Source organism: Neospora caninum, chromosome X (assembly GCF_000208865.1).
Source record: "Neospora caninum Liverpool complete genome, chromosome X".
In the NCBI taxonomy this organism is placed as follows: Eukaryota; Apicomplexa; class Conoidasida; order Eucoccidiorida; family Sarcocystidae; genus Neospora; species Neospora caninum.
Window position 1 is genome coordinate 3,084,180 of NC_018396.1, and position 25,042 is coordinate 3,109,221.

A 25,042-nucleotide genomic window follows, 5' to 3' on the forward strand; every position below is an offset into this window, starting at 1 on the left:
TGATTTCCCCGTTTTTTTGCGTGTTTTGGTGGTGGCGCGGCCGACATCGTTTGCAGCAGTGCGCGGGTTCGATCGGGAAGCCGTTTTCCCGTGGAAATCGCGGCGGCCTCTAAAAGGGATGCAGCCTCGAGTCAGAGAGCGCGTCATCCTTGGGGGGGCACCGAAGTAGATCTGTTATCGCCGTTTTTTCTGTATCGATTTCACCCACAGCGATGGCTCTCGCGTGCAGAAAAGCAAGCGGAGCCAGGCAACAATGTGTTGTCTTGGGCATCGCTGGCCTGTTCCTCACGCTTTTTACCAACGCCGGTGCCGCGACCGTCGGTTCGCAAACTGCTGATTCAGCCGACCCCACAGTGCGAACGTGCAACGAAGGAGAGGAGACGGTCATCAATTTGTCACTCCATGAAAACACAGCTCGCTTCAAGTGCGGCTCAACAGTTGAGGATCTTTCCCCGTCATTGCGCGAACCACTCGAAGGCCTGGACGCCTTCGTTGATGACGCGGGTACCACACAAGCTCAGTTCCCCTTTCCAGACGTTGCCATCGCCGAGCAGACGAAAGTCTACACAGTTTCCGCCAGGGCCTTTCCTGCTGTCGGCGGCACGTGGTATCTGTTTTGTGTGGCAAAAGGCACCGTCGGCGCTGCAGCCAACGCGACGAAAAAGTGCCGCGTACAGCTCGTCATCCAGGGAACATCTGTAATCCGTAAGTGCAGTCATGCACCCTCACTGCAACGACCGCACGCGGCCAGCACGATGTGAGACCGATGGCGGCGACAACACCGCACACGTAGCAACACTTCCAGAAGTGCAACAACCGAGATATGCCCCACACTGCACACTGTGTGTTCTGCTGCAGCTTTTGTATCCACTGTCCATTCTCCAGTGTTTGCGGTTTCGGGCTAGCGTACTGCTCCGTTGGTGTGATCGTACCCCACAACAAGAGCTGTAATAGAACCGATAGACTCCCGGTACTCAGAAGTAGCTGGGTCATCCTGGTAAGAACTTGTTCCACGAAGTTTGGTTACGAGGACGAAGGTGCACGCGGGGTAGCTGCTTTACCCTTTGCATGCCGCTGCGATTCTGTGCATCGTTGCAGGTCAACAGTGCACCACCGTAGGAGGTTCAGTTGATCTTCGAATTCTCGGCTCCGGCTATGCGGTGACATTCGGATGCGGCCTAAATTTCCCTCAGCTCGACCCTCCATTGAGCGGAAAGGAGGTCTATGTCGGCCGGGACTGCTCGGAAAAGCAGCCGCTGACCGCCGTGGTACCGAGTGCAGAGTTCGACGCGGCGCCTACTGGTCAATTGTTTACTTTGCTGGTTAACAAACTCCCTCCTTCGGAGCGGGTGCTGTGCTATAAGTGCGTGAACGACTCGACTGATCCATGCACAGCTGTTATCACAATCCCGTCGCCTTCCGAAGCGGTCACCACTCCTGTCGCAAGTACGACAACAACGCCTGGACCCTCGTCTGGAACGAGCGCTGTGCTGCAAACACCGACAATTTGTCTGTTGCTCGCATTCATGTCTCTGTTCTGATTGCTGTTTCCCGACATGCTGGAGCAGAACAGTGATGAACTTTGGTACGGTTCCGTCAGTGCTAGGTTGAACTTTCTGCAATCCGCCAACGTGTTGGTCGCATCTGGCCGAACTTAACGCAGAGCACTCGAAGGGGCCCCATCTCACTGCTTCAACAGTAACAAGCATCATGTGCATAAGGGAATAGAGGCATTCCTCGTAGGATTCCTTCACGTTTCTCTTTTTCGCATTCAGCGTCTGTCTATGGGGGAGGGGTGGACAGCCGTATCGTCGGCGTACTTATCTCCGGTTTGAGGCGTATGCGTTTCAGCAAAGACCTCTGGGTCACTTGCCGTTGGAGTATCGCTCCTCTTTCCGGTGTCCTTGTGCGCCTCAATTGAACCGCCTCAGCGGGCTAATCTTCCACAGACTTTCCGGTCTAGCCAGAATCACCAGTGACGCTCTTGGCTTCAATGCAACTATTCTCTGCTTACTCGTCGCGGATACCTGTTCGCGCATCATATACAGAGAGGACATGCTAGAAGCTGTCAACGTTCATATGAGGAGGCACACGATTGGATCCTGCGGAGGCGAGGCAACCCCCCCCCCCCTCCCCTTGTACGAAAGTGGTCCGGTCGTTCTGTGAAGGTCCATGCAGTGAAGCTCTCGCTCTTCACGTATGACAACAAAAAGGCACAGTAAACGCATTTTGCCGCAATTCGTTTTGTCTCGCATCAGTGCACATCAGCATGAATGACTTCACCTCTGCCTTCTAAAACCTTCGTCAGAGGAACACCGTCACATAGGCTAGGACGTCTCTGGTGCGTGGGACACCTGTTATCTCAGACACACCAGCCAACCCCTAGCCAGGAGAAGCCTTCCATATTCGCGCCGCGTTTTTGGTTGCAACAGGACTGTCAATGAGATAGTCGGAACCCAGGATATCGGTGGAGTCTCGAGCGCGGGCGTACCTCACCTGAGAAATATCTTCTGTCGCTCCAGCGGACACACCGGCGTTGTTCTCCCGACCCACGTGATGAACGGAATGGACACACGTCTCAGGAATTCGGTCAGTGCAACTCAAGATGGATCTTTATCTAGTTCCCGGGCTCTTGTGGTTTTTCCGTGTGCCTCGATGTAGTCCCTTCCGTTTTGTACGGTCATCTTTTCTCACAACGCTGAGGCAGCCACAGTGCTTAAAGCTTGCTGGCATGCAATGATAAAAAACGGCCCCGAGTCCCGTTCATTTTCGCTTTCACCTGTATAGTAGAAGCCACTTTGTTTCGGCATTCTTCGTTTCCACTGGGGAACCGTTTTCTCGTGCCTTTTGGCCCTCATTCGTACTCGAGCTCTGCTCTAGGAAATCATGTCTTGCTGGTCGGTGTGCTGACACGCACGGAAAGTAGCTGCGCAGCAGTCACCCCCGGAGACACAAAAGAGGTTTCTTCCGGACTCAGCCGAGCTCTGAGACCGCAGAAAGGAGACAGGGAACGTTTCGAGGAGAAAGAAACTCCCTTCACTGCGAGAGCGCTGCTCTTTCGGTTTCTGTGAGAAGCGAGCGACGCCATTGTCTCGGTTTCGTCGGACAACCCTGGCGGGAAAGCGTGGAGCACACGGAGAGGGGGTCCGGCGAAGCGCTCTGTGAGTGGTTTTCCGTGAAACACCTGATACAAACCAGAGGAGAACAAATGTGTGGTGAGACAGAAGTCCTTCCTCCCATTGCGGCCATGATATCAAATAAATGTTCCAGGTTTTCAGGAGGATTCCCCAGTTCAGTGTGGTGTTTCGGCTGGCGGCAAAGCCAACGCCCCCTCTGAATACAGCTGCTGTCATGGGGTCATATACCGAACTTTTAAAAATGTTTGAGCCGTAGAACTGCGTTCTACACACCTTTCTAGGCTGATATTCATGCACGAGCAGGTCTGTCGAAAGAACCAGTTCTATCTGGATGCGTACTGTCTACAGTCGCCTGCCGACTCGAAGACGTCCGTGCTCTTCCGTTTCGGACCTGCTGCTTCACGTCGCTGTTCCCTCTTCACAAGGAAACTTCCCAGCTGCTGTCTTCCTGCACACTCCCTCGTGGTTTTTCGGCACTGCGTTTCGTGTCTTCGTTCTCGCGAATCCGGCTTGGCGCCCCCGCGATGTGTTCTTTGCGAGGTTGGTGGCTGCTGGAAGTCCCCCCGGACGCCGCCTCACCGTTCTTTTCCGCTTCCCGGGAGGAAAAGGTTTTCGAAGATGAGGATCGTTGGGGCGGGCGTGACGAACCTGGAGACGGCGCACTGGGAACTTTGTCAGAAAGGCGAGTGTCGTCCCTGGCCGCAGGGCGGGTCAGAGGTTCTGGAGAGTCAGAGACAGTCACCGGGAGTGCGAGAAGCGCGAGAGGGACAGGGAACAGTCGTGAGGATGACCAGGAGAGAGACCGATCTGCAGTTCGTGTCTTGCTCTCCCGACGATACGTCACTGTCGACGAAAGGTGGCGAAAACTTGCGGTACGTTCTGCAGCAGTGTATGTTTTCTCGCACTAACACACCCTCCCTACGTGAATGCCTGCAATTGCACAGTTCCTCCTCATTTCCGTTCGTTTACCCGTGCGTTTTTCCAAGCAGCTGTCTCTGTGTATGTGCCACAGTTCCCACCTTGACTCGGCGTTCTGCTCCCAGCTGTACGTGTGAACAGGAAACTTATAGAGCTCTTTCTCCTCGGCCGCTCGAATACCCTAGGGAGGTGATTTGCTAAAGATAGGAAACCCGCCAGATAGAGACGCAGGCTTTTCCTGGTCTAGCTGCAAACGCTGGACAAGATTTCGACACGAATGGGGAATGGTGGAACGGTCTCTTCCCAGAGTGAGTGCACGCCCAGTCCTCTCGTATTCTTGCCGGAGAAAGACGCGTGCTGACCACTCCTCGAAGCTACACCTCACCTCTGGAGGATATTTTGGGACTCGAGCGTCTCGTTTTTGAGTGTCCTGCGTTGCTGGCACTCCAGAGCGTCATGCCTCTCGTCTCTCCTTTTTTCTTCAGGGGCCGGCCTACGTGCCTCTCCCCTCCGATGAAGAGCTTCGACACGCCTTCCTAACACAGCTTCTCCACGAACCCCAGAACGACGCCTGGCGGTGCTGTACGTGTTGCTCGACAGCGAGTGAGGGCGAGCCGCCCTCGTCGCATTTCCCGTCCTCTCCAACGCTCTCGAACGCCGCGCACACGTTCCCAGGTCGTCCGGAGACTCCTGCGTTCCCTGTGGACGGCGACAGTCGAACTGTCGGCGCCTGTGCGCTTCACCCAGAGGAGGGGAGCGGAGACGGCGTTTTCGAAAGCAGCCCGTCGTTCTACTACGACTTGTACCAGGAGAGACACTTCGAGGAGCTCACCTGGCCATGCGGCCCTACCGCTATGCTGGTTCTGCCTGCCAAGTCCTCTTCCGCGTGTCCTTTTCTGGACGGCGGGCGCGCTCCCTCTCATCGACTTTCTAGCAAGACCAGTTTCCGTTTTCCTTCGCGGCCGGACGCGCCCTGTCGGCTCCGTCAAAGCCACGAATTTTCAGGTGCAGAGCGCGGCGAGGGGGGACTCTATGGCGCACCTCCGGCTGTCGACAGGCGCGACGGCCCTCTGAGAAAATGTCCTTTCTCTTCTTTGGGCGATGCTCCGCGAGGCGTCTGTTCGCTCGCTTATCCATCGCCCCACTGTCGAGACTTGGCTTTGTCCTCCTGTCCGTCTCCCGGCTCCTGCCCGGCACCGCCTCCACCCAAGGCGGATCCGTGCCTTCCTGTGAACAGTGCCTTCTTCTCGATTCTCTGGCCCGTCGTCTTTGTTCGCAAGGAGATTCCTGCATTCACGACGGAGACAGATGCGTCCTCCCTCTCTGGATCCGGCAAACAAGGCGGCGCCGAGATCGCTGCGGCGTTCGCCGCCCATGCAGGTCGCCACACTTCCGCCTTCACTGGAGGGACGCCCGTCCCGGCGGCCCTGCTGCGCCCAACTAGCGGTCGTGGACCCGAGCTGACCACGCCGGGCTCGAGCGGCAAGGCTAGAAAGGCCGAGGACCCAGAAGACACCTCTTCGGCCGGATTCATGGGCGGAACGCGAAAGGGACTGGGGGGCCGAGTGATTGTCGCTCTGGCGGCGCTGGCGATCGACGACGCCCTCAGCGTGGACTCTCTCCACCCGGCGACTGCTTCCAGTTTCGATTTGCCTCAGGTCGGGAACTTTGCCGTTACTCTGGTGGCTGGGCCTGCCCGCGGGCCTGTGAATGCACGGGGGATCTACCCAAGTTTTCGTTTGAATCTGCCTGTGTCTCCGTCAGCAGCTTCTCGTGTATTGATGTGACGCTACGGCGTGCGGCGTCTGCAGTGCGCCCCTGTACGCCTATACCGATTTGTCTCTCTCCAGAAGTGTCCCCGTCTACAAGTGTAGGCTGCAAAGGGGGAGGGCGCACGTAGAAAGGCAGCGAGAAATGAAAAAACGCTCGTACTCCGTTCAAGCGGAGATTTTGGCTAGATGCCCCTCTCCATGCGCGAGCCCACGCTTTCCTCGCAAATCCTGAATGTTTTTCTGGCTGTGGGTCTGGCCAGCGATCGCTCAGTCACGGTTTCGTGGATTTCTGTCCTTCTGAACTCGGCTTCTGTCCTGGATAGGTTACTGCAGCGTTCCACGTGCTCGACCACCTGACGGATCTGTATCTGTCGCTCTCTCTGGCGTTTCCGCCCTCGACGCTCGTGTCGGATCCAGCGACTGTGACGTCCCCAACTGCCTCGGTCTCTTCGAGACGCCCGGCCGCTTCGCCGGCCCCATCCTCTCTCCTTCCCTACGCGGGCGCGACGATGTCAGCCGCTCTTCCCCACTCGGCTCCTGGTGTCTCCGCTCGCCGCCCCCGCCCGCAGAGTCCCTTCGGGTCCCCCGCCAGAGGAGACAGTTCTTCAGAGGGCGCATCTGGAGTCCAGAGTCGGCCCACTGCGTTGCCGTTTCTGATGGCTGTGCTGCTGGCTCTCCCGTTCGGGCGGCCGAAGCTGACGTCTCCATCGCTGCTTCAAAACGCCTATGAAAGTGTCGCGTCTCTTCCAGTCTCGTATTCGTTCTTGCCTCCTCAGACGGGGCGAGAAACAAAACGCCGAGGGACTGGAGCGAGGGGCCGATCCCGGGAAAGCCTGGAAGGAGGCGCGGCGGAGCCGGGGAGCCGCTCCGCATCTGAGGAGGCGCCAGCATCGGGGCGACGGAGACACCGGTCAGCGAGCAAGCGGAGGAAAGTGGACGGCCACGAAGAAGACCGAGCCTATCTCGTGCCGCCAAGGCCTCCTGGGCCGAATGGGCCCTCTCAGTCTCTTGCTCAGCTGAGAGAGGCGAAAGTGAAACAGGTAAGACCCAGACAGCGACCGACCAGGGAATCTACCTTCGTGCACGGACCTCGGGCCAGGGTCGTCTTTGTGGACCAGAGTATGTCTACCTTCGACAGAAGGTGGAGACGTTCTCTCTCTGTCTCTTCGTAGATCACGTCGCTGGGGTTCACAGGGAGTGGCAGGGCCTCTCACCAAACGGGCTGTGATCAAAATGCCGACTGCATGCATCCTTGCGCATGCACGTGACGTGGGTATCCAGGCGTATACATCTGTGTAGGTTGCCGGCGTCTGGCGGGGGAGTGGGCGGGGGACAGAGAGGGAGAAAGCTGTGGGTTTTGGTGTGTCGTTATTGACCGTCGCAATCTCCGTAAGGAACATGGCGCGCACGTGTGTTTTCCACGTCTGGTCCGATCGCTGCCTCTTCCAGTATCTCGAATCCCTCTCCCCGGCCTTCTCCACCGTCGACCTATCGCAGCTGCCGGCGGTCTCTGCGGACCTTCGCGAGCTTCAACTTCGGCACTGGCGTCGCCAGTTGGAAGAGAAGAGAGCCTCCTTGTCTTCCTCAGACAGCCCGGGCTCGGGGCCTTTCTCCGACTTCGTTGAGGCCGCTCTCGGCAGTTCCGTGTATCTCGATTTCGAAGATCAAGACGGGGCTGCCTTTTCAGACGTGTCTTTCTCGGACTTGTGTCCTCCGGTAGCGGCGCCTCATTGCCGCACCCTCCACCGTCGCTTTTTCGAGCATGCGCTTTGGAGACGGCGATCCAGCTCGACCTCTGCGCCCCTGCCGTGGGGGTCGCCCTGGGCCGGCTCCGACCCCGTTGGAGCCCAACTAGCCAGTGTCTCCTCCGCAACCGCGTGCACGTCCGCGTTCACGCCGTCGGCCGCAGGCTCGATCTGGTCTGTGCCGGCGTGGCTGCCGCAGCTGTCGCCCTCCGGGTGGGCGCACGGGGTCCCGGGAGACAGCCGGGAAGGCGAGGAAGGCGGAGAGAATCTGAAAGATGTGTCGAAAGCTGGAACGGCAGCTGCCTCGACGTCGTCGAGCAAGGCGTCTCGGTGGTGGATGCTCGGAACGAAGAAGAAGCACAGGTCCCAGACACCGGAATACGTGGGCGCGGGGGCCTCCCGACGCGGCGGAAATGCACATCAGAGTCTGTCGACCGACGGGCGCAGCAGGCGAGAGAAAGGCAGGCAGTCTTGGTGGAAAAAATCACGCGACGCGAGTGTCGCCCGTGGCGAGGCCGGAAGGCATGCGAGAGGGAGCTCGTGGGACGAGGAGCGGTGCGGAGGCAGTGAATGGCACGACAGTGGGGCCGCGACAGATGTGGAAGGTCGGTTCGATGCAGGGCGGCGCGTGGGACGGTCGAGAGAGAGACACCGGCTGTATCGGGAAGGGAGCGCAGGCAGCCTTGTTCTCTTGAATGAGGCTCTCGGAGAGCGCGCTCTTCCACGAGTTCGAGGGACCCGAGATTTGCCCTCCTCTCCGAGTCCCCAAAAGGGCGTCCCGGGATTCTCGATCTTCTCAGCCTTCGGACGCGCCGCGGGCCTCATGAGCGCGGCCAACCCCGACTCCCAGGGATGCTCTTCTCGGTGGAAGTGGCTAACTCGCAGCAGTTGGATTCGCTTCTCCATCGTGGAAAACATCCACTGCACAATGCATGAACCTCGACCTGGAGTGCAAGGCCCGGAGGCCAGAGCATCCGACGAATGCTTCATCGTGGTGAGATGCTGCTGCGACAAATAACGCGTTGCCGAACTTGATACATACAGTTTTCGTATTTACATGTATCTGTAGAGAGAGAGGGGAGACGGAGATCTACACATACATATACTGATATATATATATATATATATATATATGCATATGCGTAATATACATACATATCCGCCGTTGAAATTATGTGTCGCACCTAAGTTGAGGCGAAGGCTTTTAGAGAGGTGAGACCCGAGATGGAGCTGTTTTAATCCCCACGGTCCATATCGTCGACTATGTGTGTGTCTAAATAGTAGCGATGATGGCATGTGTCTGGGTACATGTATAAACCCGTGTATACGGTTTCATCTGTGAAAGGGTTTTGCGTCTGGATCCAGGGAGACCTGTACGTCACGGTGTGCCTTCGAAAGATGATGGAGGTTTCTGCGCCGCTGGCATTCTCAAGAACTGAATCGCTCCCTGATGTGTACGTACACCCCACTGCTCGGCTTAGCAACAGGTACGTATTCCCACCAGCATCTCGTCGTTTCCCGTTGCGTGGGCTGCACTCTTTCCGTTTCTCGTGTTCCGTTTTTCTCGTCAATATCTTGCAACGGTTTTCCGACAGAGCGACGCATTACGGGGCGATTCCTTGAGTGGGCGGCGGTGTATGTCTGCTTTTTTTTGAAACCCGCATTGCAAAAGGAAGCCAGGTTCCGTGGTTTTTCAAGGGATAAGCGCTTCACAGAGGAGCGCCCGCGTTTCGCGCTGGTGTGGAGCTATTTCCGGTGCTGAGACTGTTCGACAAACGAGTCATCTCGCGCGTCTCCTCTCCTGGGTCCCGGCAGCGCTGTCGACCTCCTCAGCTGCGCGTCCTCGAAGTCCGTTCCTTCACGAGGCTCTGGTCAGGCAGAGAAGTCTGCTGGGAAGAGCAACGCGCCTCCCTTCTCAGCTGGTTCTATTGAGGGCCGAGAGGCACACAGCGTGCACGAGGGGCGGGGCGCACTTCCCCCGCTCGTCATCAGCTGTGTCCCCCCTCTTGGAGTGCAATCGTACCTCCTCTGTAAATATCGCTTCGGCAGCCTTCCTTTCTATCCCATGAAAGGTGAGTTGCACAGCGTATGTAGGCTTCTCAGGATCTACAAAACAACACGGTGGATGCAGAGGTAGACATCAAATGCAGAGGTACACGTAAATGCGCATGTATATTCACAGATTCACGTAGGAACACGTATAAACGTGCGTGTCTATGTTCGCAGCGAATGAAGCAGTATGTGCGCCACCCTGCGGGTATATATATATATATATATATATATGTATATATATGTATGTATATATATGTACGTTCCAGTAGGCCGACACAAATGCATAGCTAGACGGTTTACGCGGTTTTGCTCAAGGCGCCCGTGAAGTTACACCCAAGAGGGTTCAGAGGAGAGGTGCCCACCTTAGAGTCGATTTCGGTTTGTAAACAAATTAGTGCACGCGGCCGCGCCACGCTGTCCCTATGGCTTTGTCGAAGGAACTGGAACGCACCCAGTCGAAGCGCCAACAGAGAGTGAAGATAAGAGAGAGAGGCACACAGGCAGGCAAGGACACGAAAAGCGATGACAGCGGGGGCTACAAATAAGGCGCGGAGGAGGCCGGAGAGGTAGAGGTCGCTTCTCCAGCTGCGCGTCTTTGTCTCTCCATGAAAAAACATTTTTTCTCTCCAGTCCCGGGAGATGACGCGCCTCCACGTCCCTGTTCTACGAACGCCCTGTCTTGCGTCTCCCGACGGCTACAGCTTCCTGCTCTTTGGAACCCGGGGGCATGCGCGTCGAAACTTTTCTCGCAGGTGCTACCGATCTCTCGAGCCTAATGAAAGCTGTTCCTTCCCCGGCGGTCTGCTGCCAGTCTGTTCGTCGCTCTTCAGGCTCGTCTCTTTTGCCTTTCTTCCGTTCCTGTTCAGCGCTCTATCAAGTTAAGGAGGTCCGCCCGGGCGTCCTGCGACTGCTGCTCCAGGTCCAGATCCACCCCGGAGTGGTTGGGCGGCTGCATGCGTGTTCGCTTTGGATTCCCTTTGGCCACAAAGGCACGATCGAGTCCCACGATTTGAAGGCTTCTCAGGTGAGGTGATCGGGCCGGGTGTCTTCTGGCTGCTTGCAGGCAGAAGATACCGCGAAGGGCCGACCCAGAGAAGACGGGGAGAAGGCGAGAAACCGGTCCCACGGGCGAGATGGAAGAGGCCGAGAGACGCTCCACGAGGGGAACAGTTTTTAGATCTGGAGAGACGAAATGTGCGTGGATGGGCTCGTTCCTCTGATTCCAGCTCGAGGAGGCACGGGCATCCCTCCTGTTTCCTCCCTCGCATGCACCAGCAGAGAAAAAGTCGCAAAAGCATGGAGAGACAGACCGTTTGTCTCACGCTATCTCACCTTTTTTATGAAACGCGCGCGGGTGACCCCTCGCAGTCTTCTCTGGTGCCCGCCCTCGGGCCTTGCTTGACGAGTATCTTCATGCAGGTTTTCTCGAATATCTCGCTTCGAGGCGGTTTCCGTGTCTCAAACTACGCTGTCGCTTTCAGGGAACCTTTCGCATCGTCAGCGATCAACGCGCCGTCCTGTGGACACTGCCGAAGCACCTCAAAAGAACGCCCGTCGCTGCCGCGCATGCATCGACAAAAGGTGGGATTTTCCACGCGAACGGCTGCGGCTCTCTCCGTGTCTGAGAGGCGCAGCTAACCTACGAGCGTGTGTATATGTATATATAGATGTATACATATATATGTATTGTCTGTTTTATACATGGAGACAGGTGGAGAGGGGGCGGGACGGAATGTGGATCTGTAGTTGCATGTGGAGACCGTGTCGAGAAGTTCCGAGAATCACTCAGGCACGGGAAACGCTTATTGGGATGCAGAGGAATTCCGAGGCGTACACAGACGAGCCATATGGCTGTGGGGGGGGAGGCAGAAAAGGCGACAAAAAGCTGGATCCCAAAGGGTACAGAGAGGTGCGCGAAATGCACACAACGCTGGTTGAACGAATCTCAGTACGTCGATGTTTTTCTAGCTGAAGAAACGTAAAACTACAGTTCCTATCAACTAGAAGGAAAGCGTAGCGCACTCTCTCGGTTCGCTCATACGCACAGAACAGGCTCCTGGTAGGGGCCTGAAACTTTGCGGAGGCTTCCTGCCTCATGGCGGCACGTGGAAGAAGAGGTTTTGGCGCGGAGTGTGTCGCAGCTGCGTGCTCCGTCTTCGCGTTCATCCTCTGTGTTTCCTCGACGGGACCCGCTTCTTCTGTCCTCTAAACAGACTCGACAGACACTTCCTCTGGCGGGAAGGAAGAGGCGAAAGCGTCGCCGACCTCGGGCCGGCCTCATGTGTCTCTTCTTGGCGAGCTGGTTCTCGCCCCTTTGTCTTCGTCGGCCGACTCTGAAGGCCATGATGACTTCACTCTTTCTAGGGCCCCTTCCAACCCGGACCGCTTTCCTATGTCTCCCCGGCGCCGACGCGCGCGGCGGTTCCTGCCTTCCGATCGCCAGCAGTCGCCTGGCGAGTCTCTCCAACCTGGCCCCTGTGGAGACGGTTCGGGGCCCTCTGGGCTTGGGATTCAGACTGCGGGTCGCGCCGCGAAGGAGACGGACCCAGCGGCCCTTCTGGCAGCGAGTCGAGCCTCAGCTGTGGCGGCGTCGGGCGCCTCGACAAGGCCGCGCCTTCTTCCGGTGCCCGATCAGTCCCCTCAGGCGCGGGCTGCGCGGTATCGGCAAAACCTCATCGCTGCAGCCGGCGCCGAGGAGAGTCTTCCGCTCGCCGTGCGGCGCTTCTTGGCAGACGAAGTGGAGCGCGCGGAGGCGGTGGCCCGCCGCTTTGCGGGCGACGAGGGACAGCTCGTGGGGCCTGGAGCCGTGCGGGACGCTGGCTCTGGGGCCGGACGCGCGCGAGACGGCAAAAACGGCATGTATGGCCTGCCTGGGTCGGAGGAAGAGAGAGTGCCGGAGCACAACCTGTCTCTGGGAAGCCAACGAGAAGAGAACCTGCGCGCGGCGCACGAGGCGTCCCTGCGAACCGGACAGCCCCACGGCGTGGGCGGGGGGCGAGCCGGGAGTGAAGAGGCGACGCCGTCGCCGTTCCCGGATCGTGTCGAAGGGGGCGGGTCTTCAGCGCAGTTGCGGATCAGAGCCGACGGCGGAGGCTGTCGTGCGGGCGCAAGAGCTGACGAAGACGGGGCTCACACCCGAGGCCTCGCTCCCTCCGCATTCGACAGCCGTGGCCCGTACCGTCCGCAGATGAAGTCTCCTGGCCCGACGGGGCTTCCTGCAGGCGACGGCGCTGCCCGCGCCTCCGCCGGGGCCCGACGGGGCTCCGAATTCGGGCAAGGCACCTACAGCGGAGCTTCTCGCCCTGGGGGCTCCCGCGACCGCGAGGCCCCGCCGCGCTCGGCGGTCGGCGGAGGGGGTCGAGGCCGTCAGCACGCGCCGCCGCAGACTGGCGGGGCTGCCAGTGGGGTGTACACGTCGCCTCGCGCGGTGCGGAGTGGAGGGGGTCTGCTTACAGATCGGGAAGAGCTGATTCTCAAAGAGGGCGTCAACAACTTCCTCGCTCTCATCCACTTTGAAGCGAAAGACATGACGCTGTCCGGCTCGAGCATCGACAAAGAAGCCGTCACGCTGTATCCCTACGAGCACCTCGAGCTCGCGCCGGCCCACGGGAGTTCCGAAGATGCGGGAACCCGAGCGTCGTCCGTGAGGAGGGGCGGGGCTTCCGGCGCAGGCACAGCTCGAGGAGGATCGCGAGGGCGACGTGGAGACCGCGAGAAACTCCAGACGCCTGGATGGGGGGTCGGATCTAGCGGAGGAAACGGCGACGACGCAGGCTGCTCCATCTCCGTTTTCAAGCGAACAGTTGCGGGAAGGTAAGAAGGGACGAATTACGGTTCCCAGCTGTGTGTGTGTGTGTCGAGACGGTTCTCGTCCGCCATGCCCACATTTCCCTTGTGCGCTCGCGAGGAGTGGCTGCGTGTTTGCGGTGAAAGACGTCGCACGGCTTCCTGCCGCGAGAGCAGGCGCTTTTGTTTTCGGCAACGCGTTTTGAGATGAGAGGCGACTCGCCGGGGCATCGTTCGTGCCCGCTGCTGTTTGCTGCGCGCCGCGCTCTTCAGGTACGTCGTGTGGAATGCACTCGGAGACAACAAAGCTTCGAGGGTGAACCTTTCCTTCGACGAAGGAGGAGCGGAAGAGGCGGAAGCAAACGCTTACGGCAGCGACTTTCCCTCGCATCCCGCTAGGCCTCCAAACGTTCCCGGCGGCTACAGTTTCGCGGCACGCGCCGTGCCTGCGTTTCCGTCAACTGCGACTGCTCGCCAGTTTGCCTCTCCTGCGCAAGACGGCTCTGCAGGTCGAGGAGAGACTGAAGGGGGAACGACGGCCTCCAGCTCGGTGGTTTTTCCCGACGCTGCCCGAGTGCGGGTCGACAGAAGTCTTTCCCCCGGCGAGCCGCCAGCCAGGATTTTGGGGGCCGCCGCAGCGGAAAGGGGATTCGCTGTCGAGACAGACTCTCCGAGTCCACAGAGCCGTGCAGGGCTGGGGGGCTTTTCGGCGCCGTCGCCGTCGCACGTTGGCGACAAAATCGAGACAAACGCAGAGTTTTGACGGGCGTCCGGTCTCAAAGGAAACCTAGACACATGAGAACGTCTGCTCCGTTTACGAGGTAGTTTGTGTGTGGCCTGTCGCGCGTGGGAATACGACGCCGAGGGAGAGCGGTCGATCCTCGAAAGTGTGTACACACATGTGTTTTAGGTCAGTCGGCTTCCCGACGGCGTGTGTCCGAGTTTTTTATTTCTTCGCGGGGAACATTGCAACATTGCAGCTCGCTTCGTATTTGCACAAGCGCTGGCAAGAGCGTCCTTTAAGGGCCTTCCGTGAAACAAGAGCCACAGGCAGGCGCGCGTTTCTGTCACGGCAGGCATGGTGTGTCCCCGTTCAACTCGGATTTTGACGTGGGTCACACAAACCGTGTGGAACTGGATCACCATTTCCGATTTGTCGCTCATGAAAACGAGGGCGGCCGGTGTACGCGACTCTCTAGCGATGAAAACCGGAAGAAAGGCAAATCAGTCGATCACAAAAAGTTGTGGCTGTTGGAATTTCTTCCACGTAGCAGAGCTTCTGTCAGTCTGCCACAGACCGGAAACTCGCCACTTTTACGCTTAATCGTCACCAGGGGACTCGGGTCTCTCAAAAAGAACAGGGAAAGCTGAGGATGCTCCCCGTTTTTCCCGTTTTCAACACTTTGGGTGTCAATAAAAAAGAGGACTCGTGACGGCGCCTCCTTTTCGGGACGTGGGGTGCTCGTGCTGGCGCTGGAACTCCCGGTAACGGAAAACACCCAGATAAGGAGTTTTCGAGGTTCTAGTGACACGCAAGGTCGGTGTACTTCGATGCCGTCAAAGTTAGGAGCAGCCCGTGAAAGAGGAGAGCCCTCCGCGCTGCGTGTTTTCTATCGGTGTAGGAAAAGTTTGAAAGGGGGGCGCGTGGCGCAAGGCACGACGTCGTTTCTAGCGAATTCCCAAATGTATGACGTCAATACGACCGAGGCAACCAAAATTGGAACGGGGCAGCGCCGTGTGACTGAGAACGGCTTAGTGAACGACGACGAAGTCCCCCTTTGGGAGTGTAACAGTTGTGCCTGAAACGAGTCGCACACCACATCTGAGCAGAACAGATATACTTGGGTATACGGCATCTAGCTCTCTCGCGCCCATTTTGAAGACTCGGGGACTTTTTTTCTCGACTTCTCGGAAAACTGGCGGGTTCCTCCTGAACATAACCGATGTGGAATAACCTTAATGTAGTAGGATATTGAAATCCAACACTTTTAGCTGTCTTAAGCAGTCCAGTGGGGCGGTGGTGTACAGCAGTCATAAAGAACTTGGTTGTCTGCCGATGTCTTTCCTCAGGCGCCCCTGTCACTGACAAGATCTGTAATCAGCATACTGTCAACTCGCCCGTTTTGCCGACGATTGAGTGTCTCGTCGCTGGGGCGGGTAGCGAAGCATAAGCGAGCGGAGCCCTCTCCGTTGGGCAATGCACGCAATCGAAAACACAAACATTTCGGGATTCGGATTTTCCGGATGCAGGAACGGTGTGACGAAGTCACGCGCTCGTCGAATCGACGTATGAAAGGCGGACAAGGGTCCGATTGAGATGAAAGCTTTGAATCTCGACGTCAGCGAGGCCGCTTAAAGAACCTCGACTGTCGCTTCTTCGAGGTCTACGAAAATCGCCAGGTTGGCAATCCGCGCAACTGGTTCGCTGCAGGATACGCACGCACGTGGCAGCGTAGTACGAAATCGTGCTGTAAAAATGCATTCTCCGTTTCGAGATTTAAAGTGTCGACACGGCAGGCGTTCGGAGGTTCTGTGTCTCCAACGGGGCAACTGTTTTATCGCCATTCGGCCGCTCATATTGCAGGTTACTTGCCCCATTGCAGGCCGTAGAGTACTCAGCTTATGGTTAAACTGCGAACGCCTTGCACTGTATAGAGTGACTGTGGTCTTCCGGACTTCCTCCACTTCACTTGCCGTGCCTTTTGGCGATTCCCAACCCCAGATGCAAAACAGGATGGTGCCTTTAGGTCAGAAACTCCGCTCACTGCGACCGCAATGCCCAGTCCACGGGAATAAAGAGTGGTCATCGGCAAGAACCCACGGTGACAAAAGCGGTATTTTCGGGTACGAACAAGCAGACGTCGCTGTTCGACTGTATCCTTGTCGATGTTGCTGGTACTCTTTTCGCACATGGCTGTGCAGTCAACGGTGAGCAGTGCATGCACAGATCTTCTTGGAGGGTGAGACAGATTTGCCTTCATAATTTGTTTCCTGTTTTTGTGGCTGTGTTTTTTGAGAAACACGTGTAACAATGCGTTTGTCTTCAGCGTGATGTTCTTTGATGGGAAGAACTCGGCCTTCAGAAACCGATTTATTCGCCACTCGGCGGGCGGGTGTCTTGCATTGTCCATGGTTCCTTCCGCGCGTACTCCTTCTCTGCGCTGCAGGGGGTTCCGTACTTGTACAGCCTCAGTCGCAAATGCCCTTGTTTGTGCATCCATTAAAAGGGGTGACACACGCACGAGGCAAGACACGAAGTCTCGTTACACAAATCAGAGAAACCTGTGGAAACGAAGAGGGCCTTGGAGGGCAATAATCAGTAACTGGTTTCTCGGCGACTGCGGTCGAAGCAGTGCATAGACCGGCGAGAACTCGGGGAATTTGTAGAAAATACGGGGAGAGCGAGAAACTCTCGGCAAGTTTCCCTCTCTTACTCTGTCTCACGGTTTCTCTCCCGTCCCTTCTCGCCTTTTGTTTCCCATGCCGCGACCCCCGGAAGGTCCAATCACTTGGCCCTACAGAAACGTCGCTGTCCAGTTAACATGTTTTCTTCCGTTCTGGACATCCGTTTGTTTCAAAGGAAGCAGCTCTGCACGGGCGTTCTCTTTTCACAGATCGGGAGTCTCGAGAAGACAGGCGCGGCGTAAAGGAAAGCGGTGTATCCCTTTTCGCCGCGACGCGAAACCGTTGCCACGGGGTTCCCCATTCTCGTCCTGTCGAGAGATAGAGACGGCAGATTCTTTTCCATCACTTAGCTTGGTGTTCGCTCCTCTCTCATAAACCGATGCTCGCCCCCAGGAAAGGACGAGACTGCGCTCCTAACTCGCCGCCTTGCCCACTGGCGACACACAGGCCTTTTGCGATGACCGGCAGCCGTGCTCGCCACGAGTCCGTCAAGTCTTCCTTCGGTGCTCCTTCTTCTCTCTGGTCTCTTCTCCATGGAGTCTCTTTCGGCGTTAAAGGAGGCACGCGCGGACGCGACGTGTCTCCCCTGCGGTCGGTCTTCGTCGCTCTCGCAATCACCCGCGCCGTCTGCCGCTGAGCCCGGGGCCTCGGGCCGATCTACGCTGCCGGCGACAAATCTCGAGCCGGTCGCTCTCAACGGCACGTCTTCGCCTTACGGCAGTCCGTCTCTGGCTCCAGCGTCTCTAGGGAAACCTGCCTCGCATCCACTGTCTCGCGAAGTCGCGCGTATCCTCTCCCGTCCGTTCCTCGACGCTCCGTTCTTGCCGGAGGCCTTGGCGTGTCTCTCTTCGTTCTATTTGCCTGGACACCACACAGACCCCGAGGGCTCGAAGGCCTCTTTGGGCGCCACTTCGCGAGCGGGACTGGGCACGCCGCCCCTGCTTGTTCCTCTTATTTATCGAGAGAAGTTGCGAATTCACCAAGAGGCCCTCGCCGCCTTCGCGCCCATCCGTTCGCAGATTGCCGACCTCAGCTGTCAAGTGCAACTCCTGTCGCGCACGTGTTCTCAGGCTGCCTCGCAGCTGCGCAGAAGCCGGTCCCACCTCGCCCCGCTTCTCCACGGAGTCGAGGCTCTTCGCGGACAGCAGCGGACGCTCCACAGTCGCCAGCGACTTTGTCACCTCCTCCTCGACTCTCTCCAGTTGCCCGAGCCTCTCCTGGAAGCTCTCACGGGCCGGAAAGGCACATTCGGCGCCTACCTCGCCGAGGGCGCCGCGGAGACGGCAGGGCCGCCGAGCGAGGCGGGGGACAACGGGGCAGGTCTGCAGCTGACGGGGCCGGAACCGAGGCCCGAAGAAGCCGCGAAGGAAGATCTGCGTCTCGATGGACGCTTTTTCGAGGCCTTGCAGGAACTGGAGAAGATCCGGAAACGCGCGTTGAAACTGCAGGCGAAGATGTCGCAAGCGTCGATGGCGCATCGCGAGTTCTCCAAAGAGCAAGAGCTGGCGCGGACGAATCCCGAACCTCTCGACGGACCGCTCCAATTCTTCTCGCGGGCCGCGCCGAGGCTGGCAGATGACGTGCTTCAGCACACAGCGGACCTCCGAGAGGCGGCTTACGAGCGGCTGTACCTGTGGATTCAGCGGGTTTTTAGGAGCGCGGTTGGGGCCGGGGTCAGTTCCGAGGCGAGGCCAGGAGGCAGACGCAGTGAAACCAGTGGACCGAGGGGACAGAGCGGCAAGGGCTACAGGGACGCGCCCGACACGCACTCGAAGGGGATCGAAACTCTGGCCATCAGGCACGTCGAGGCGTTTGCAGCGGCTTTGGCGGCGACCGGCCTGATTGACAAGTGCGAGCGCGAGGGGACGAGAACCTGTGGTGAGCAGCGTCTGAGAGCGGTCCTCGGAGTGGAGGAAGACTCGCCCCTCTTGCTTCGTGGTTTCCAGGTTCTCGAAGAGCGGCCCGCGTACCTCCAGGACTCCGTTCAAGAATTCTCCCGTGTCCGATCCCAACTGATCACCGACGCGTTCTGGGGCACGCCGCTGGACTCCGAAGGCGATCGCGTTCTGCCGCGCGGGACTGGTCCGGTCTTGAGCGTTTTGACGACGGCACGAAACCTCTCCGCCTATTGGAGAAAGGCCGGAGTTCTGGGCGGAAACAAAGCCGTAGGTGGAAAACCAAAGGCAGATGTGGAGGGCCGAACAGGTGCCGACGCCGCGCCACACGTCCTTCCTCTCGGCGCCTCCTTCGACACCGTCTGCCGAGCTGAGCCCGTTCAATTCTTGCGGGCGACACTCCAGTATGTGGCGCATGCCGTGGCGGCTGAACGCGCCGTCACGCGCGGACTTGTGGTCCTGCTCCCGAGTGAGGACGCGCAGTCGCCTTCGCGTGGAGCCCCCGCGGGGAACGAAGCTGTTGGAGGGAAATCGGCGAAGCAGACTGAAGAGACAGACCGGCCCGGAGGGGCTGAGAGGAGCCAGCGAGAGAGTTTGGCGGGAGTCGACACCCACCAGGATCTCCAGGCAGGAGCGAGCGGGACGCAAGACGCGACTGGAGAGGAATCGAGGAGAGCCCTTGAAAAGACGCAGCAAGGCGGATTTGAAACCGGAAAGTCTGCAGCTCGTGCGGGGGGTTACCCTTCGGAAAGCTCGGAAGGCCCTGGTTTTGCTCTCAGCGGAGAGCAGGCAGGAACCCATGGAGATGAACAGGTTGGCGTCCGATCCGTGAGTGAGATGAGAGCGGGCGCCGCGCTCAGAGGCACTCGGCTTCTCCAAGAGCACACAGCGGGCATGCATCGACCTCTCAGGGCAGCCATCGAACAAGCCTTCTCGATGATTCGGGCGAGTACAGCTTCGTCGGGAGCGGCCGGAAACCGTCTCCTTCAGCAGCACGTCCTCGGTGTGCTGCTCATGGTCCGGCTGTTGGACGCGTACTCAGCTCTCCTGCGGTCTCTCCTTGTCTTTGGCGCAACCGTGGCTGGGTCGTCTCCCTCCGCCAGTGCACCACGGGCGGAGCGTGACGGCGGATCAGGTGTTTCAGAGCGCAAGCACGCCGAGACGCACGAGCAAAGTCGAGGGCCTTCGGTCTCCGATCCAACGTATCCGTCGCCCGCCCTGCGAGGGAGAACTGGAAACCCGATTCGAACCGACGACGAGTTGGTGAACGCTGTCGTGACTCCCGAGCTCGTTCGCTGTTGCGAAGAGTTCGCCGATAAAGGCGAAGAACTTTTTCTGTCCCTCTGGGAGCGACAGGTCGTCCGGGCAGCGTCGTCCTCGCCGGTAGCTCGGCTGTCGTCCATGCTGCTCTCAGGTCGTCTCTCGCCCGAGGCGGCTGGAGCAGAAAAAGAGAGTGCAGGGACGGGCGGCGACAGCGAGTTGATCTCCTCGGCCGAGGGAGGGGTGTTTCTCGAGCTCACAGGCAGGCTCCGAGAAGCTTTAGAGATCTTGCATGCTCCCGTGATTTCTGCAGAAGAAGAAGACGAGCTCTGGCTGCTTGCTTCCGGGATAGCCGCCGCTGCGTCGCGTCCGGCGAGCGCAGAAAAAAAGGGGGAAGGATCAGTCCCGTCCTGGGCCACGGCTCAGGCTGTCCTGGACGTGGTTATAAACAGAGACGCTTTGATTTGGGGGACTGAGGTGAAGTTGCGCGGATGCCGACTGGAAGGGGTCCGGCGGAGCCGAGTCACGGGGCTGAGCGCATTCGAGGAGCTCAGCGGCGACGGGAGCGACAGCGGGCCGGCAAGTGAAGAGCTGCATGCCTGGGTGGAAGCCTCGGTTGCGCCTTTGCTGAACTTCTGCAGGCAAGAGGCGCGTCGCTTCAGCGATGCCGGCGAGACAGCTGTGTGTCTTATCAATGCCTACGCAAGTGTCCAAGAGCCGCTGCGCCGATTCCGTGTTTGCGGGAGCTATCTGCGCGTGCTAGCTGAACTTTTGGACCAGCAAATGGCTACTCTCGTTCAGGTCGAATCAGGCCGAACGCTCGCGTCTCTGGGGCTCGCCGAGAGGCTCGACGCTGTCCGCAGGGCTGTCGATCGCGAGCGTCGAGGTGGAGTCGCTGGAAACGGAGCTAAACCCCTGTCCGTCGAGGGCAACAAGGCGCCTCTCCAGGTTGGCAGGGAACAGTGTGAAAGTGGACCTGACGACGATGTGCTTCTTCATAAGGAAGAGCTCGTCAAGTTCTTTAGGGAGTTCTATGTTGCACTGTATGGAGCGAGTGCGTTGAATCTCGACTACGTCGATAGGCTGATGCATCGACACCTGCGTTCGAATGCTAGGAAGGCCGTGCTCCATGCAGTCCTCCAAGCCTACACGGAGATCTACGTTCACACGAGCGACTTGCGGGCGGCTACGCACACCCCGGAAGACGTTGCGCTGCTTCTGGATGTGTGAAGAGCTGAAGGGACTCGAGTGGCGGTTTCGAAGCGTTCACATTGTCAGTTGGGAGCCGCACCCGAATGAGAAACCGCAGGCACGTCTTTGAGAATCATTCCCCAGGTTCCTCTCCTCCTTTTGGGACAAAACCGTCTACATCAGGAACTTATTCGTGGGCTTCCCCGGAAAAACTACGCCCACGTCGTTCATTTGAGGTCACAAAGAACGCGTTGCGAAGTCGAGGGTCAGAGACAGTTGCACGAAGCGTCTAGGAAAAAGCCCGCAGCGCCACCCGCGAGGAACGAAAGCGTAGAGTCTCAATTAGCAAACACAGCCCACACTTTGCGATGCGTTCTGTCGTTTTTTGCATTCGATAAGCTAACACATTTTCTCATCTTCACGGAATATCGACATCATCGCCCAAAACCGGAAAACGCGGTCCTCTTTAGACTTCCTTCGATATCCGCCGGCTCTGTCGCAGGACAGCTGGCCCCAATAGGCGCTCAGAAAAACGAACAACTTCGGTTCTCCAATCCGTGAAACAGATTTCAGAGGCCTCTCTGTGGGCCTCCTGCGCAGCTGCTTCTCGTAAAACTGGGAAAAAACAATCGCACGCCTGCAACGGCGGAACATCCCAGCGTAGGTTCGCCGCCCTTCGCAAAACGCTCGGATTCCCTTTTCGGCAGCGATCGCTCCTGCACGTGCAATTGTATATTTCCCGTACACAAGCAACGAAGGCAGCAGAGACAAGCTGTAGATGGGGGGAGTACGCGTTGCGGAGGAACGGGACGTTGGTGCACTCTCCAGAATCGAGTTTGTCACAGAGGAGTCTCCTCGTTATCGCTGTTGGGGATCCAGTCATCCAGAGGCTCGTAGTAAATGCAGCCGAGACTGCTCCTGCTAATATTTTGGCGACTGGGGGTGAAGAGCTTGAGGAACGCGGAAGTTTCTGCTTCGGCCTTCTCATCGTGATCCCACATCGCCCGGAGCATTCTGAAAGAAGCCCCCGAGAAAAGGTGGCGATAGCGTTCGTCTCGCGCAGAATACATCGTCGCCGGTTGGCGGAGAGAAAGTTCGTGTTCGCGCGCGCGCCTGTGGGAATGTCCACCAGAGAGCCAGAGCACCTTTTTTGTTTCAACGTAACCGAGTTTGTGTGGCACCATTTTTGTTCTTATCGTAAATTCGGCGATATGTGCGAACGCTCCCAGTTCCCGGGTTTCCAGGCTTTATCTGCCTTTCACAAGCGGATCCAAGGGCATCGTTGCGTGCGTCTGAACTTACAAGGAACCCACAACCTCTCTAAAATTCCGCCGTTTATACAACCCCAGGGAAAGCATTGCTTGCAGTTTGCTCGAAGACACTTCCGTCACGCGAGACGACGGGTGCGGCGGCGGCTGCGGCTGAGATGGCCACGCGGCACGATTTTCCTGGCCGAGCCACACGCAGACGACTCGCCATTCTTTGCAGGTCTGAAGGGAGTCAAGAAACACGAAAGTGAAAGCCACTCAGACAAGGGTGAGACAGGGCCAGGCCCACATGTTCTTGGGGACACACACCGTGTATGTGTAGTTACGTGGAAATGCATGCGCCTATGTAAGATGCCGTCAAGATACATTTATACGTCTCTACGACTTGATATGTCTGCATGCATATCCAACGAAAAAGGATGGATGCATGAATACCTGTATGTATACCTATACCTATATGGACCGGTCAAAGTATTCTGGGTGTCGCGAGCATGTACGTACGGGTTTGCATGCATGTGTACGCTCTGGGGTTGATAGCCGCTTGTTGGTTGTGTCTGCCTTGCCTTTTTTTTTGTGTCACAGGCAAAAGCGGAAGTCACCGAATGGTTCACAGCGCATCAAAGTACACAGTGTCTGAGCCACCTGAGGCAATTTTTTTCTTTTGCCAGCTCCCCCCTGGGGCTTCTTTTCTGTTTGGCAAACAGGCGAAGAGGAGTTTTGCCCTCGTTTGCAGCTCACAGCTGATCACTTTTTACTGGAATTGCAGGCATTGAAACTTACCTCTATAAACTCTTTCATTTTCCTTGTATACGCAATACTCTCTTCTAATTGCATGCGACGGCCTTCTCTCACAAGACTCCTACACATACGCAGCACCTAGGGACAGCCCTCTACAGTGTCCTCGGGTGGCGATAGGCGCGATCTTGTTGCTAACTCAACTGCATTGAGTTCACTACCTGTATACTAGCATGTGAACGTTAGGGGTGAGCAATCACTCCTTTCTCTCCACTGATTGCAGGCATTGAAAGTTACCTCTCTAAACTCTTTCATGTTTCTTGTATACGCTAACAGTAAACTATTGCCGCTGTAAGCTATATGCCAAAAAAGCACGGAACGACAGAGACCGTTGAGAGTCACACAACCCAGTAGAGAAGGCGAATCACATCCATGTTTCTATTATGCGGCAGACAAGCGTACGGCGGTGATGAGAAAACAGGAGACCGTGTCAGCTCTAAAGTTATAACAAGACCAGCTGCAGGTGGCAGGGCACATACTGAAACGGGAAACTTCCACTGTCGTGCACGTACATCCGTTCACATCGCGATGATGTTGAAGGTACGAAGTAAATCGTTTTGATTCCGGAAGGCTATTTAGACGCACCATCTAACCAAATCTCGTCCATAACTGTGTAGCCATTTTGATGGCATGGTCATTTACAGATAGCCTCACAATGTCCATCGCTTCTTCAGAGTACAGCCAATCCTGAAGCTGTCGATGAGAGACTCCCTTGCCTGACGCTGCTGCAGGCGTTGAGACTCGCCTGGGTGTGCATGTAAAGCCGTTAGAATCATAGTCGTCTCTGCATGTTGCAACTTTCTTCCGACGGCATCGCACGCATCTCGATGCCGCCTCAGGAAGTCTCGACCCGCGCGCTGGAGGCGCGTCAGCATCACCGTCGCATCACGCGCCGACTGCAGCTGCAAGTTGAGAAAAATATGGGAAACGCGACGCAGTGACGTCGATGTCACGGTGATTGTGTGCCCCCACAAAGGTCCAATGTCTCCAGAAAAACGTGTGCAAACGTACGTGAAGAACCAAACCAAGCACTGCACGCAAACTGATGGGCCGTTTGACAGATTCAATGAACCGAATAGACCTCTCGATAACACTTTCAGCCCCCTGTTTTCGATGGCCGTCCTGCTCCTCCCCCGTCTCTGAGCGGGCGGTCGACACAAAACGTTTTTTCCAGAGTGACTGGAACCCCCGTGGGTACGAATCTTGCCGAGAAGGTGAAGGGGGTACGCTGCAGCGGGGGACGACAACTACAAGTGTACGTGTTGCAAGAGCAGGGGAAGGTTATTGGCCGCGGGCTGTCATTAGAAAAACAGCCAGCTGACAAGGCCGACGAGTGCTTGCGCTTACATCGAGCCCCCTCAATCCCGTGACGTCAACGAACCTCGTGAGGGCTCCTTGCAGTCGAGCGCGGGTAAGGAACCACACGACTTTCGTCAGGGCCTTGAAGGAAAAGATTCTCCGCACATGCCTAGATGATATATACCTGCTGAATGTGGTCGGGTTCCAGGTTAGAACGTGGTTAGGGGAATCGACAACCATCGTCGCTTCATGGGGCAAACGCCTACTGTTTGCAATATCGGGGCTTTTTTCGGGAGCTGCGGCAAGGAGTTGCAACCAAGCAGCTTGGCCGGGCCTACTGTGGGCTCGGCCCGCCAGGAAGGAAGACCGGAAGAGGGACAAATGCGCACTCCGTCTCGCGACAAGTGAGCCGAGCGACCTCATGTGAGAGGAATCTATTGAGGATGTCGACGGTGAGGGAGACAACGGCAATGGGTGAGGCGGGAACACCTCAGCGCTGCTGCTTCGCTTGCTCCCGAA

At 57.5% G+C, this 25,042-nt stretch overlaps 3 protein-coding genes across 3 annotated transcripts; 2 read left to right on the top strand and 1 right to left on the bottom strand.

Annotated features, from left to right (window-relative positions):
* Positions 1-212: 212 nt before the first annotated feature.
* NCLIV_048380 (conserved hypothetical protein) lies at positions 213-14,173 on the top strand (the record flags this gene model as incomplete). Its single annotated transcript, XM_003884390.1, has 12 exons — positions 213-705; positions 1,099-1,446; positions 3,076-3,161; positions 4,541-5,713; positions 6,151-6,867; positions 7,277-8,566; positions 8,938-9,059; positions 9,388-9,644; positions 10,491-10,648; positions 11,106-11,205; positions 11,838-13,437; positions 13,684-14,173. 12 exons carry the CDS (start codon positions 213-215, stop codon positions 14,171-14,173), a joined length of 6,834 nt encoding a protein of 2,277 aa, XP_003884439.1.
* A 3,175-nt stretch (positions 14,174-17,348) lies between these two features.
* NCLIV_048390 (conserved hypothetical protein) lies at positions 17,349-21,200 on the top strand (the record flags this gene model as incomplete). The annotated part of the gene is made up of 1 exon (XM_003884391.1): positions 17,349-21,200. One exon carries the CDS (start codon positions 17,349-17,351, stop codon positions 21,198-21,200), a length of 3,852 nt encoding a protein of 1,283 aa, XP_003884440.1.
* An 800-nt stretch (positions 21,201-22,000) lies between these two features.
* Positions 22,001-24,000, bottom strand: NCLIV_048400 (conserved hypothetical protein; the record flags this gene model as incomplete). Its single annotated transcript, XM_003884392.1, has 4 exons — positions 22,001-22,274; positions 22,464-22,651; positions 23,210-23,288; positions 23,879-24,000. The coding sequence occupies 4 exons, from the start codon at positions 23,998-24,000 to the stop codon at positions 22,001-22,003; spliced, it is 663 nt and encodes a 220-aa protein (XP_003884441.1).
* Positions 24,001-25,042: the final 1,042 nt, after the last annotated feature.